Consider the following 14,162-nt stretch of genomic DNA (forward strand, 5'->3'; position numbering starts at 1 on the left):
TAAGTGAAAGGAGATAAAGGGGGAATATTATTTTGGTGAAAAACATTATGTAGGTTGTTTCAGAGGGAGTAATTTTAAGCTCCTGGTAAAAGGACAGTTATATAGTAAGTTAATGCAAAAGGCAATTTTAGCCTTCAGCAGGTTCAGTAATAAAACTAGGTAATAAATGGAAAAGCAAAACTAATAGTATGTTAATTTATAGTAATAAAACACAAAATTATATCAGGCGAAGCCGACAGGTGACAGCTAATTATTTATAATACCCCCGCCGCAGCAAACCTGCAGACTAAGCAAGCGGATTTCCATTTGCCTGATTGGATTTAGGCCTACACTAAAATATGGTATCTCATTAAAAATATCACATTTAGGCTATTCCCTATTTAAATAGCATTAGTTTAACTAGTATAGGTTTGCTGCGACAGGGACGGTAAAAAAAGGATTTTAGTAAAATGTAAAATGGTTTAATATGAAATAAATGTATTTTCAAAATGTTATCAAAATTATGTTCATCAAAACAAGCAAACTACCTACTACAAGTTTACTTATTCTCCATCCATAAGAATAACATAGGAATTTTAAATTTAAATTTTTTTGGAATTTTCTCCGTAACAATTAGGCGCATAACAACGCTTCAATATACTAAATTGTTTGTTTTTTTGAGCCCTACAAAATGGTTTCGAAATAAATTGCAAAATTTTATGTTTTTAGGGTCAAGAATGGGAAAAACCAATTTTTACCCCATTAAACCCCCCATAAACCTCAGTTCCCATGGTCCGATCATGCTCGAGTTATTGTGCTAACAGACATATATATAGGCCTAAATGTCTATATGTTCATATGGGCATACGAATTTGAACGGATGGTGTTTGTGCTAACAGACATATCTATATACATGTCTATTAATATATGGGCATATATATTAATTTGAACGGGTGGTGTTTTTGGCCTCTAGGGACTTTAAAACAAAAAAGTAAATCGGTCCCGGGTCCAGGTCTTACCATGATTACTACAGTAAAAGCTTATTCCCTATGTGGGAAATTCGCTAAATATGTTCATTGATGCTTCTGATTTTGTTGAATGGAAAAAATATTTACCGATCTTGACTATTTTTTTCTAAAATCCAGATCAAAATCTGTGAATCAAAATGCCTTCAAATTAAAATCAGTTTCTTCTGTGGCCATTTAGTAAATTCAGTGACTAGTAACTTTGACTATTATTAATTAACTGAACATTCTATCGCCATGTTAAATTTGTCACCAGATTTTTAATCAAAATAGTTGTAGTTGATGTGAGCCATCAACAGATTGCCCTGATCTAAATTACTGAATCCTGTGGACACAAACTTTTTTACCAAGTCAGAACTAATGGAATAGTTTATAGTGAGCTATAGCAACTGTAATGACCCATCAACTTGGTCAGCAACAAAAGATGAGGTTTAAAATATAATTTTTGACACTAGCGCTTTCTGTGACTGGCTCATACAACTACGTTCTTTTTTAATAAAAAAATTGGCGACAGCTGGTCCATATAGATGGGTTGTCTACTTCATTATCCAATAGTCAATGCTTGTGAGACACCCAGTTAAACTTGGGGGGCCACCAGTTGACCGACAAGATACTTGGTCGTCTTGCCACTAGACCGTCTTTTTTAATTAAATAGATAATTACTGAAAACCAGTACGTCGACAAGTTATTTCATCGTCAGTCCAGTTGACCGGCCTGTAAATCTAAATTATTATACACGAGAAACCAACTTGTCGTCAATCCTCCCGACCGACTTACCACTTGCTCGTCTTTTAGGTGGGGATGTGTTGAGCGGCAGTGCCAGCGGCGCGCGCAGCTGTGGAGGGCCCTGCAGGCGTACCAACTTCTGTATCTTGTAGCGGCGGTTTTCATTCCGACGATTTTCAGCTATCACAATGCAGCGGACTAGTGAGGTTTTTATTACGTGTAATTGTTTGTTTCTCAATCGATATTTTGTTATACACAGTACAGTGAATATAAATAGGCCTATATTAGTTTACTTCAATGAAATAAATGTTTTATTTAACTAAATAAATAAAAATACGCCGATTGAACAAATAAAATTGTTACAGACAACAGGAAGTCCTTAATATGATCAAAAAAGTGTTTATCTTTATTAAAAATTACTGAAATTTGTAAACTTACTGCTGGCGACAAGGGTGGTGCCATGCATAGGTTTATCAATAAATAAGATAAACATGGACAACCTTATGCAGCTATAAGTCAGGAAACATTTGTAGAAACATTAAAATGCAATACCAATTTATGAAATATGATAAAATATTTACAGGAAATGTTGATTACTGTATATACATCGTGAGTATCTCCAGCAGTTACACACTGGTGATCTTTGAGTTGACTCTTTTAAACTCATTGAATATTACTTTTTTTCGTTTTGAAATAAATTCTGTAATACTTTGAAATTGCTCGAATTTGAGCAACATGTACACGAGTTTGTATATTAAATTAACTAACATATTTATGTAATAGGAGGGTCAAATATTGTGAACAGTGGTGAGGTAACTACCGTTACATTTATTCAATTGAGAGATAAATACAAATTGATAATACCGGTTATTTAAAGCTTTGTTGTCTATTTTTCCCTCTCTTAAAAAAATAAAATAAAGAATGAATTTAGACTTTTGGTGACATTAGTTTGTACTATTTCTCCTTAAATGACACTGCTGTCTTGGTAAGCAATAGTTATCTCGGTAAACTATTTATTTGCTGAAGTGCACAGTGTGCTACTTAGCCTGAGAAACATCTTTTGTTTTATGATTTTGTTGTAGGCCTATTGAAAACCTTGTCTAGAAGGAATTCCCATTGCCTGTGTTACCGGGGAGAAGTTTTTCTTAGTAAAGTCTGTAGACGTCTTCGGTTTTACACAGAAACATTTAATTATAATTGAAGAAGTACATGTTTTATCCTCTCACGTTGTTGCATGGACAATACTATGGTGATTCAATTCTGTGTACTTCAATTGTCTAACTGGCCCTAACTGACGCATCCTTGTTCTTTTTTTTACTAAATAATGTAGTCTTTACTTCCGTAGATCTTTGCGTTTTATTGTGTAACTGTCCTCAAGTAAGTCTGTGTTCTGAGTAAGTACTTCAAATGCACGGCACTACTGTATATTCAGATTTTCTAATGAACTAATATAAGGATAAAAGGAGTATAGACATGTATGTATGACAGAGTATGTCTACTCCTTTTATCTATGGTACTATTTCCAAGTTCATCTGGACGACCCTGCAAATCGTTTCTAGTAAAAAAAATATTTGGTTTATGTTTATGAACTTGTATGAGTGTTGTTAACTAAAGCTAAATTCACATCAAATTAATTAATTTAATTTATTTTAATAGTTTTCTAATTAATTTCAGTTTTAAGAACATGTAGTAAATAAATCCTTGTTGAAACGGCTGTACTATCCATGCACTTATTGTCAAACTATATGTTCAAAGATTCCTGGACGGCAATGTTATAATACTAGTTGGAGCAGAGGTACTGGATCTAGGGTTAATACAGTTTTGTGACGTGTAAGGTATATCATTGCAGAAGTAGTTAGCTCAAGAATTATGACGCGGATGACAAAGATTGGTAGTTTTTGCTATAATAATAAAAAAAAATATCAAACCCCAAGTACATAAAATCATTCACAGTTTTTTTTCACAGTCTATTGAATAGCCTGCAGTTAAGTTCACTCTAATGAAGAATATAGACGTGGCCAGAGTTCCAAACTATTTAAGTAACAACTGTTTACATGAACTATCCTAGTGTGCAATGTACTTATTGAATTTTCATTAGTAATATATCATGGCTATATCGTTTATGTAAAAGTATCAAAAGATAGTAAAACGAAAACGAAACAATCAACCAAGACCAGTGACCGAAACAAGTGTCGAGCTGGCGGCGCCGCGCCTACCTCGGGATTCCCCGAGGGCATTAATTCATGAAGTAACACCGGTAACACTGACTCACTGGCCGACACGGATACCCGCCTACCACCCCCTTTGTGTCGTCACCCTATGACCACCGGTCGGTCAGCCACCCATCCAAGGAAACTCTAGACATCGGCGGCTCTTTGTCGTTCGTTGACCAGCGTATTTTCTAGAGTTGAATGTATACCCTCACTCACACCAGGGAATAAGTAAACTGTAGTAGTTTTCTTGTTTATGAAAATATTTGCATCAAATTAGAAAAAAATCATTTATTTATTTATAAAATGTTATTATTTTACACAAAAAAAACACACTTTTACCCTCCCTGTTGCAGCAAACCTAAGTACTTGTTAAACTTATTCTATTTAAATATGGAATAACTGTGATATTTTCAAGAAGTCATTTTAGTGTAAATCCAATCAGGCAAATAGAAATTTACTTAGTCTGCAGGTTTGTTGCGGTGGGGGTATATTTCGTCATAAACTCTTTTTCCACTTAAGAGTCTTCAATAGTAAAGTGGCAACTAAAACGCGACTCCAGCGACCCAATTCTGGCGGCGCTCTAGAACTACCCGAAGGCCTTTTCCGGTATTACGCGTGCCGCATCACACAAGTACAAGTTGTAGTTTTCCCGCGCCCCTATTCAAACGCTTGTAGGCGAAGAAAAAGAAAGCGAGTTGACGACCGAGGCTAGGTCGACCCGATCGACTTCGACAGCTGTTTTACTGTCTCTCTCCCTCTCTCTCTCTCTCTCTCTGTCTTTGGATGTGTAGGGTTGGCGAGGGTTGTAAAATTGCTGAAAGTGAAAGGGACGTGGCTGGCGCTACGTTCCTAGTTTTTGGCCTCTTGATGCTAACACTGGGTCGGCTACTCGAGATCAAACAACAGCGTGTGTTTAGTACAAAATTGGGTCCACAGTCACATCTATCTATATCTATACTTATTTAATACGCAAGCAGGATTTTTGTGACAATTACTCATCCGAAACTACTGAACCGATTGACATGTTTTTGGTGTCATTGGAAAGAGCGTAACGTGAAGTTGTGCAGGAAACTTTCTTTTTAGGTAAATAATTAGAGAGTGAGGCCCTGGGACCCTTTAAAGTTTCGTATTTCTCCATAAGATTAACATGGGAAACAAACATTGTTTTGAAACTCCAGCTGTTGTCAGGAATTAAATATTAATAATTAATTGCTCCCCATGGAAGCATGAGAGTTCTGTAGAGTTTAAAGTAGCCTACACCTTATTGTCTACAAATTGGCTAAATAACTTAGGTACAGTACATTATAAAAGCTGACAGACTTTTTATGTTGACTTAAATTGTAAGCTTACCATTTCCCGTCCATGGGCAGTTTGATAGTTAAAAAATAACCCTTTAAACTGGAATAGGACTGTTATGTAAATTGTGAGTATTTCCATTAGTTAATAATCTTTTAGTTGACTCTTTTAAAATCATCGGAAATTATGACTGTTATTAGTTTTTTAACAAGTCATTTGTTTATATGTAACTCCTGTACTTCTTTGCAATTGCTCGATTTCGAGCAACATGTACACTAGTTAACCTATAATTTTATACAATAGCTAAAATATTCCACATTCCAACCAAATTTCTGGCCGAAAGTAGTTTTTAATTGCATTTTAATTGAATGATTTGTAACGAATCGAATTGAACCATAATTGTGGTTAATACTATAACAATTAAGGGACACTAGGTTCTAAATACTACAAGTGCAGAAGGGCACGGTACCCATTCGAGCCGTGTCCATATTTTGTTAAATTAATAGTAGTTTACAGCAACTGGATAAACATTTTACAATATTTATGTAGAAATATGTGCATGATTTAGAAAGTCATTAAGCTGGAAAACTGCAATATACTACAGACTTTTTAGAGAGGTTACGTATTCATTCAGCTTAGTGAAAACATAATATAGATACGTATACAAATAAGAACTTGAACTCTTTGAGAGCCATTGAATGTTATTAGACGAAAAGGGTTGTGCATGTTTACTAGCGCTACTCAGCAACAAAAACCATTTAATTTATCTCTAAAATGTATATTATTAAAGTGCACTGAGCAGCAGCCTAAAAAATCTATGTAACTTACCTATATAGTTACAAAATACTCAAACTCGCATTGTGACATTATAATTCGGCTAATATTTCTCCAACAGATAATTCATCTACAGAGAAGAATTTTATTGTACTCTTACCGTGTCTAATAACATCCAAAGACAAAAACCTTGCCTAAAAATGGTACCTGTCTTAACAAATTATTTGCAGTGGCCTATATTACGGACCGTGGCTCACTGGTTGGTAACATTATTGAAAATAACACGACATTTTGGCTGTAAAAATGGCCCAATTAGTAAATACTATTTAAGCAGCTACTGTCATAACAGAAAGGTCATATTCCTTTTAAACTAGATCACATCATCCTTTATAAGATACGTTGATTAACAATGCATGTAAACGTCAATAAATTACGTAACAGCCAATTTATTTTTTTGCTTTTTGGAAATGCCAAATTTCTATGTAATTTCCATTATTTGTTGCCAATGAAGCCACACACCCATATAAATGAGGAGACCCCTAACAGTTCAAGAATAAAAGCTAACTTCACTTCAAGTATATTCCACTACACCTAACATTCCGTAGAGAGATTATATTGACATCTTTATGAAATTGATAAGGCTGAGACAATTAACTGACATCCCCCATGTCAAGGAATTCCAGTTTTAACAGTAACATCACAACCAATTAATTTCTCCCACCAATACTATTTTAATACTATTTAAAGGTTCTTTCAAAGGAAGAGATACCAGATTAACATATTAATAAAAACTCCGATTACGTACAGTATGGGAAATATTTTATTCATTGAATGATCAACTATATTTGGCAACTAACGCAATTAATATCATTTTAGCGAATTTCCCCTATAGGGAATAAGCTATTACCGTAGTACTCATGGTAAGACCTGGACCCAGGACCGATTTACTTTTTCGTTTTGAGGTCCCTAGAGACCAAAAACACCATCCGTTCAAATGTATATATATATATATAGATATATATATTTATACATAAATATACATATACATATTTATATATATATTTTTGGATTGGTTTTTATATGATTATTCTAAAAAAACTCCCTCCAAAAAGTTAACATAAAACAATATAACGAATAGAGACTAATCACACTATAACACTGGAACAGTTCCAGAATTTGTGTAAAACTGGTTTACAAATTGTTATACTGTACTGTATATACAACTTTATTTTACTTGGGGTTTTCTACGAAATAAACTAAAACAAAACTATAATGCGACAAGATGGTAAGGTCATAAGAATACTAGAATGATAAAATCGTCCATAAAACAACTACAAAAAAAAAAAAAAAAAAAAAAAAAAAAAAAAAAACTAAAAACCCCGCCTATGCCGTTTGAGTTCCAGTAGGGGATGGGACTGGTTCTGAAGACTAGGAGTTTCCTTGTTTGTTAGGCATTTCTAGGAAGAGGCACTTTCTAGTTTACAGCCCCAATGTGCGGCTGTTTAGTTTGATCACATTGTTGCCGCCCTTTTCGGGACACTAAATCATAATATCCACAAAGGCAACACACAACACTACTAAACTTACCCATATTCGAAACAGATGGCTTTTAAAAACATTGGGCCCAATCAATAGATTTTAAAGTACAGAATTTAATTATGACATTTAATATGATTAAAATCTAATCCCTAATTAAATTTTAATTAGAGTACAGGTAAAATAAGCATCGCAACGTAAACAATGTCAAGCGTAAGTATTTTATGACGGTTTGCTAAAAAAATTTTAATTTAAATGTGTTAAAATTTTGGTAGCATGAACTAACGTTTCGGAATCCAGACAGATAACGCAAAACTTATACAGTACGGTATGACATAAATTATAAATTAAATGTTACATGACTGTAAAAAATAAGATGGGACAACGATAATTAAGTTGTAAATAGTGATTTTGTGTTGTCTTCACTTGATGTTGATGTTCATTATCTGACAAGGTCATTTGTTTCTGTTTAGTAATGTAAAATGTGACAATGTTTGATTAAAACACAAGTATCAGGAGACCAAGCTTGCTCGAGGTGTCAGGTTATTTCATAAGTAGCGATGCATATTTGGCTAAATACACTCTCGCCAATTCAGTCAATACAAAAAGACTATTTTAATGTCTATCGTATTTCGTATTCGTATTTCAGGAGAAGACCTCTCGTTCATCTTTACATGCAAACACTACGTAAAATACCTTCTGGGCCGTGACAGACAGACAGAAATTGAGATAAAACACTAAAAGCTTTTTAATGTATAAACGCAAAAATAACCGAAAATAAATAATTCTGAACAGTGTACAGACAAAACTCTAATTTTATTTGTGATCAACTACCGTACATTAAAGTAAACAAAAATCAGCTGTGTGTGGTTTCTAATGCTATTCTTATGGAGACAATGTTACGTTATATATAATTTTGTGTTGAAATTTGGGGAAATTAACTATTTTTAATTTAATCGAGTCCTTTAATTTGAGCCCTCTCCCGTCCTTCTACGACTTCCCAGTCACCCACAATTTTGAGGTAAAGACCGCGGCTTACGTAATAACGTAATTAATATATAGATATGAGGAGTTTACTTGTATGGTATAATGTACCAATCGTAATAGATGAAATGATTGAATCCATTGCTAAACAGCTGCTTATTTGCTATAGCAGAATTGAAAACAAGCTCATTTTGATAGGTTATCTATACACAAAACCTTATTCGTTTTCTAGTTTAGTTTGTTAATTAATGATGCATATGACGAAAAATATAGTTCACCACACGGGCAATTTTCAACTCTCGCTCATTTACCGACCTCGGCTTTGCCTAGGTCGTAAAACTTGACCTCGGGTCAAAAAGAGTCACTTGAGGTCCTAGTGATTAAATATTCTAATAAGATAATTGTTTTGACGCTAATATGCAGTTTGTAACAACTGTAAAAAATAAAGATGTTTGAGTAGCCGACCCTGTAAGTCAACATAAAGTTTAAATGAGTGTTTTAAAGTTTGTTTGATATTTATGCCAATGTTAGTAATTAACAATGTTTAATATTTAGAAAATCATAAAAAAATCTTACTTTAATAAAAACAATTGTTATTGTAGGCGTACCACTATCACACACTGTACACTACTGCAATGTCTTGTTTGTGTTTTTATGCCATATATTAGGGTCTTTTGTCTTATATATCCTTTTGTGTTCCTTGTTCACTTATAATAAATCAACATTAACAATTCATTATAATTAACAAGGGAAATCTAATTTTTTAACACCTTTTACAACTAAAATTAAGTCTATTTGAATGATTAGCCAGCTGTACACTTTAATAACCCCAGTATTATGTATTCGATATTGTTACTTATGCATTGTAATTACATTTTAACTTTGGTCAATTTTAGGAAAGGGTTTGTCAATCATTAAATTTTAAGTTGTTATTTCATGACAACGTAATACGAAGTTGGCGTACCACTTTAGCATTGCTCTGCATTTTACCCAGAACTGAAAGAGTAATATTTTTTTTTATTACAATTAAATAATATCTCATGAACTGCCATGCTGTAATAGCTAGTTTCCGGCGTAGGGCTATGGGAGTAATAACACCCTGGATGCCCCAAACTCGTGCCGATTATTAAGTATTGTGTGAACCCAAATCAGCTATTATTATTTCTTTTTCTTCGCCTCCATACTAGGTACATGGCTAAAACCTTCTTTTGCCATGGTGTTAGCATCGCAACTACTGAGCCACAACTGAACAGAAAATAATAAATATTCAGGCGTGAATAATATTCTAATTAATAACTATAAACTTTTTAAAACCTCATACCATCAAAAGAGTACTAGTTGGAGCAAGGTAATAAGAAAAAAAACCTATAGTTTACCCAAGAATTGAGAGTTTTAAAGCAGGAAAGAGCTAAAGACCACCTACAGTGACAGTTCCATGTGACGTCAGGCCTCTGCCAGACCATAGGACACTATACATACAACATACAACCATGATATGAGTCATGATGACATACTGTTTTTTTGGTCAGATATTGTAGAGATTTAAATCATATACATTGTATACTTATTCCCATACTGATGGGTTGAGGCGTTCGAAAGTTATGGGACTTTGAAATCTCAAATTTAGACAACTTTCTTCACCCAGAAAATCATATTTTCAGTCTTACAGTATTTTCAATTAAATTCTCAACAGTTGATACAATTTGTCCTCTTGATTTAATGTTTAAAGGTATTTCAAACCTACATCCTTATTCCTTATAAAGTAAAATTCAGAGACATGCCGGGAGACAGCTATAGTGTAAGAGTTCCTTATCTATTATCAGGCTCATGTAACCTATATCCTTGTCCTTCTACTGTCTGTGCTGTAGTTTGACCAAGTTCATACAGCACAGGTCAGTTTCATACAGCACGGACAGGATATAGGAATATTCTCAAGTCATTAAACAAGCCAAGTACAGTTTAAAAAAAAATAAAATCGAAGATGCAGACGGAGACTCCAGAAAATTGCGGCACATCGTAAATAAGGTTGCAGGACGTCCAAGTAGGAAGGAAAAATTCCCAATAGAGGCATTCTGCGCGCACGATGGCACTGCCACCTCTGTCCAGATAATAATTGTATGCAATAATTTAGATTCAATTTAATTATTAATTAAATTAATTTAATTATTAATCATTCCCTAAGACTTTTGAAGCATGGCTTTGCATAATTCCATATTCACTTGACATTTCCCACCCTCCAACTTGCCTCCACTTCCTCTACGTCGTGGACCTGTTTCCATCATTCCCTAAGACTTTTTAAGCATGGCTTTGTATTATTCTATAGTTACTTGACATTTCCCACACTCCAGACCTTTTGCCCTTGCAACTTGCCTCCATTTCCTCTACGTCGCGGACCTGTTTCCATCATTCCCTAAGCCTTTTTAAGCATGGCCTTGTATAATTCCATCGTCACTTGACATGTCCCACACTCCAGACCTTTTGTCCTTGCAACTTCCCTCCACTTCCTCTACGTCGTGGGCCTGTTTCCATCACTCCCTAAGCCTTTTTAAGCATGGTTTTGTATTATTCCATTGTCACTTGATATTTCCCACACTCCAGACCTTTTGCCCTTGCAACTTGCCTCCATTTCCTCTACTTCGCGGACCTGTTTCCATCATTCCCTAAGCCTTTTTAAGCATGGCGTTGTATAATTCCATCGTCACTTGACATGTCCCACACTCCAGACCTTTTGTCCTTGCAACTTCCCTCCACTTCCTCTACGTCGTGGACCTGTTTCCATCATTCCTCAAGCCTTTTTAAGCATGGTGTTGTATATTTCCATAGTCACTTGATATTTCCCACACTCCAGACCTTTTGCCCTTGCAACTTGCCTCCACTTCCTCTACGTCGTGGACCTGTTTCCATCATTCCTCAAGCCTTTTTAAGCATGGTGTTGTATATTTCCATAGTCACTTTATATTCCCCACACTCCAGACCTTTTGCCCTTGCAACTTCCCTCCACTTCCTCTACGTCGTGGGCCTGTTTCCATCACTCCCTAAGCATTTTTAAGCATGGTTTTGTATTATTCTATAGTCGCTTGGCATTTCCCACACTCCAGACCTTTTGCCTTTGCAACTTCCCTCCACTTCCTCTACGTCGTGGACCAGTTTCCACCACTCTGATACGTCTCAGGAAGCAAGTGATACAAAATATGCCACAGAACATGAACAAGACGCAAGTGATACAACTTACTACGAGAGAGCTCAATGACGAAACTGACGAAAAATCCAACGCAAAACCTGGTACATATATATATATATATGTATATACTAGCTGTTGTACCCGTGCTTTGCAACGGGAAGAAGACACAAAATACAAACATTTTGATCTTTACATTTGTTGTATAAAATAGTTACACATATAGGCTACCACTTTTAGAAACAAAATTTGGCTGCACTTTAGTATCTGTCCTACACTCATAACAATGAAAAATATCGATATAGGCTATGGATTATTCTATATATTCATTTAAATTAATAGTACTGTACCCTGTCAGTAAACTTTATAACTTGTTAATGCGAATTTAATATCACAGAACCAACTTGTGTATTTGAAACAGCTGACGAAATTCTTTTATTCGTTTTAAATATTACTCATAAGGTTAACATGGGAAATTCCAGAGCCACTGGGGCGGAGCCCGAACGGACTTTTGAGATAAGAATGCGTCTATATGTTAATCGGGAATGTGAGCTATCATCACACCAAATTTCAGCCCAATCCGGCCAGTATTTTCTGCGTTTACTTGTCACAAACATACATCCATACATCCAAACTTTCTCATTTATAATATTAGTAGGATTAGTAGGATATATATATATATATATACCATAATACCATATAACCACACTACAAACTTAATTCTACAATATACGGTACGTAGTTTTATCCAAACAAACGATCAAAAACCCCGAATGAAATTTTTAATTGACTTAATAGTCAATGCATATAAGCGAGTCTTATCTTTCGATGCAGATTAAATAATACAAAGGCAGAGGAATGCGCGAGACCAAGGACAATGTCACGGCACGGTTGCTATAGAAACGACGCAACGAGAATTGCGCGCCAACGTCAACTCAACGCCAGACTGTGTAAACACGCCGCGTGTGTAGTGTTCGACGGAGCTATAGTACTTTCAGTTGGCAATACTGGCTTCCAGCCTCGAGTGAGGTGGTTCAACCGTGAGAAGCGCCTCAAACTCCTGGGTAATCCCCGGTTAGCTCCTCCCACTCTGCCCCCTATCCCCACCTAAAAGACGAGCAAGTGGTAAGTCGGTCGGGAGGATTGACGACAAGTTGGTTTCTCGAATATAATAATTTAGTTTTACAGGCCGGTCAACTGGACTGACGATGAAATAACTTGTCGACGTACTGGTTTTCAGCATTTATCTATTTAATTAAAAAAGACGGTCTAGTGGCCAGACGACAAAGTATCTTGTCGGTCTACTGGTAGGCTCCCGTTAAACTTGTTACAAAAAGTTCATAATCTTAAAATGATAAAATGAAGAATATGTCTTACCGAAGTTCTCCGCCAGTTCGGGAGGGAAGTTAATGAAGTAATCACTCTCGACAAGACCTCTTCCTTGGCTTACACCCTGTACTTCAACAAGCCCTGTGAGCGGATCCATGAGGGGTTCTTTAAGGTTAACTGTAACCACTTGTTTATCACCCGTCTGAATGTCAAATGATCGGCCATTGGGATTGGTCTGAAAGACATTTTTAGGTTAGTTTACAGCACTGCATATTAAGGAACTAATTATTTTAGGAATACAAATAATTGGAAGCAAGATGTGAAATAAATTTTATTTCACTTTGCGTGTCCCCAGAACAATGTGTCTCAAGGCTGGGCCTATTGGTAAATCCAGCCCTGCTAGTAAAGTAATAAATACAAAGAACAGTTTAGGCTGATGCAAAATGGCTAAAGGTTGGCACATGGTTACGTGCCACAACCTGCTTAGCCAAACACAGCATCCCCATAAATAGCATTAGTGTTTACAGCAATCGCCAAAAAAATGTATCCAAGTCCAAGGACAATTTGTCATTCTGACCGTGATAGTTGAAATCACAATGATACTGGTACAAGTGCATGAACAAGTACTGTTTTTCTAAAAACTTTGACGAGGGTCATTTTACAGTCTAGGGCTTGGAGGTACGAGTGCCGGCCAGGTATCAGTGACCGGTTCCATGGTGCGGCGGTTATGGGGGTGGATCGACCAGGGAGGGGGCAGGATGAGCAAAACTTGTTTGAAGGATGAAATGAAACTATTATAACCTAACCAAACTTGCTGATTATAAAAAAATGAATGAAGGTTTATTAATCAAATCAATAATAATTTTCAATCGATATTAGGGTAGCCCAGTTAAGAAACTGTACCCGGTATCCATTATATCCTGCCCACTACACCCCCTTCCACTAATACCCCTCCCTTGAATCACTCTTACGCTCTGGGGAGTCAAATGGCAGTCGGGCCGTTTTTAATTTAGACTTTTCTCAGGTTCGAATCGGCAACTTTCTGATAAATAGGCGAGCAATATAACCACTCAGCTACGAGCCCTTTTAACAAATTAGAAAGAAAGAAAATATATAACTTAC

General features: G+C 35.7%; 1 protein-coding gene across 1 annotated transcript in view; it reads right to left on the reverse strand.

The window, feature by feature from the left end:
- The window catches only part of LOC128991237 (replication protein A 14 kDa subunit-like), a 29,238-nt gene that overhangs the window by 9,415 nt on the left and 5,661 nt on the right, over positions 1–14,162 (reverse strand). The window contains exon 3 of the mRNA XM_054413973.1: positions 13,089–13,275. Within this exon, the coding sequence (XP_054269948.1) occupies positions 13,089–13,275 (187 nt within the window). The remainder of the gene's footprint in view (positions 1–13,088; positions 13,276–14,162) is intronic.

This window comes from Macrosteles quadrilineatus, unplaced genomic scaffold (genome assembly GCF_028750875.1).
Source record: "Macrosteles quadrilineatus isolate MER2022 unplaced genomic scaffold, UCM_ALF_1.0 Scaffold_1__1_contigs__length_201487025, whole genome shotgun sequence".
In the NCBI taxonomy this organism is placed as follows: domain Eukaryota; kingdom Metazoa; phylum Arthropoda; class Insecta; order Hemiptera; family Cicadellidae; genus Macrosteles; species Macrosteles quadrilineatus.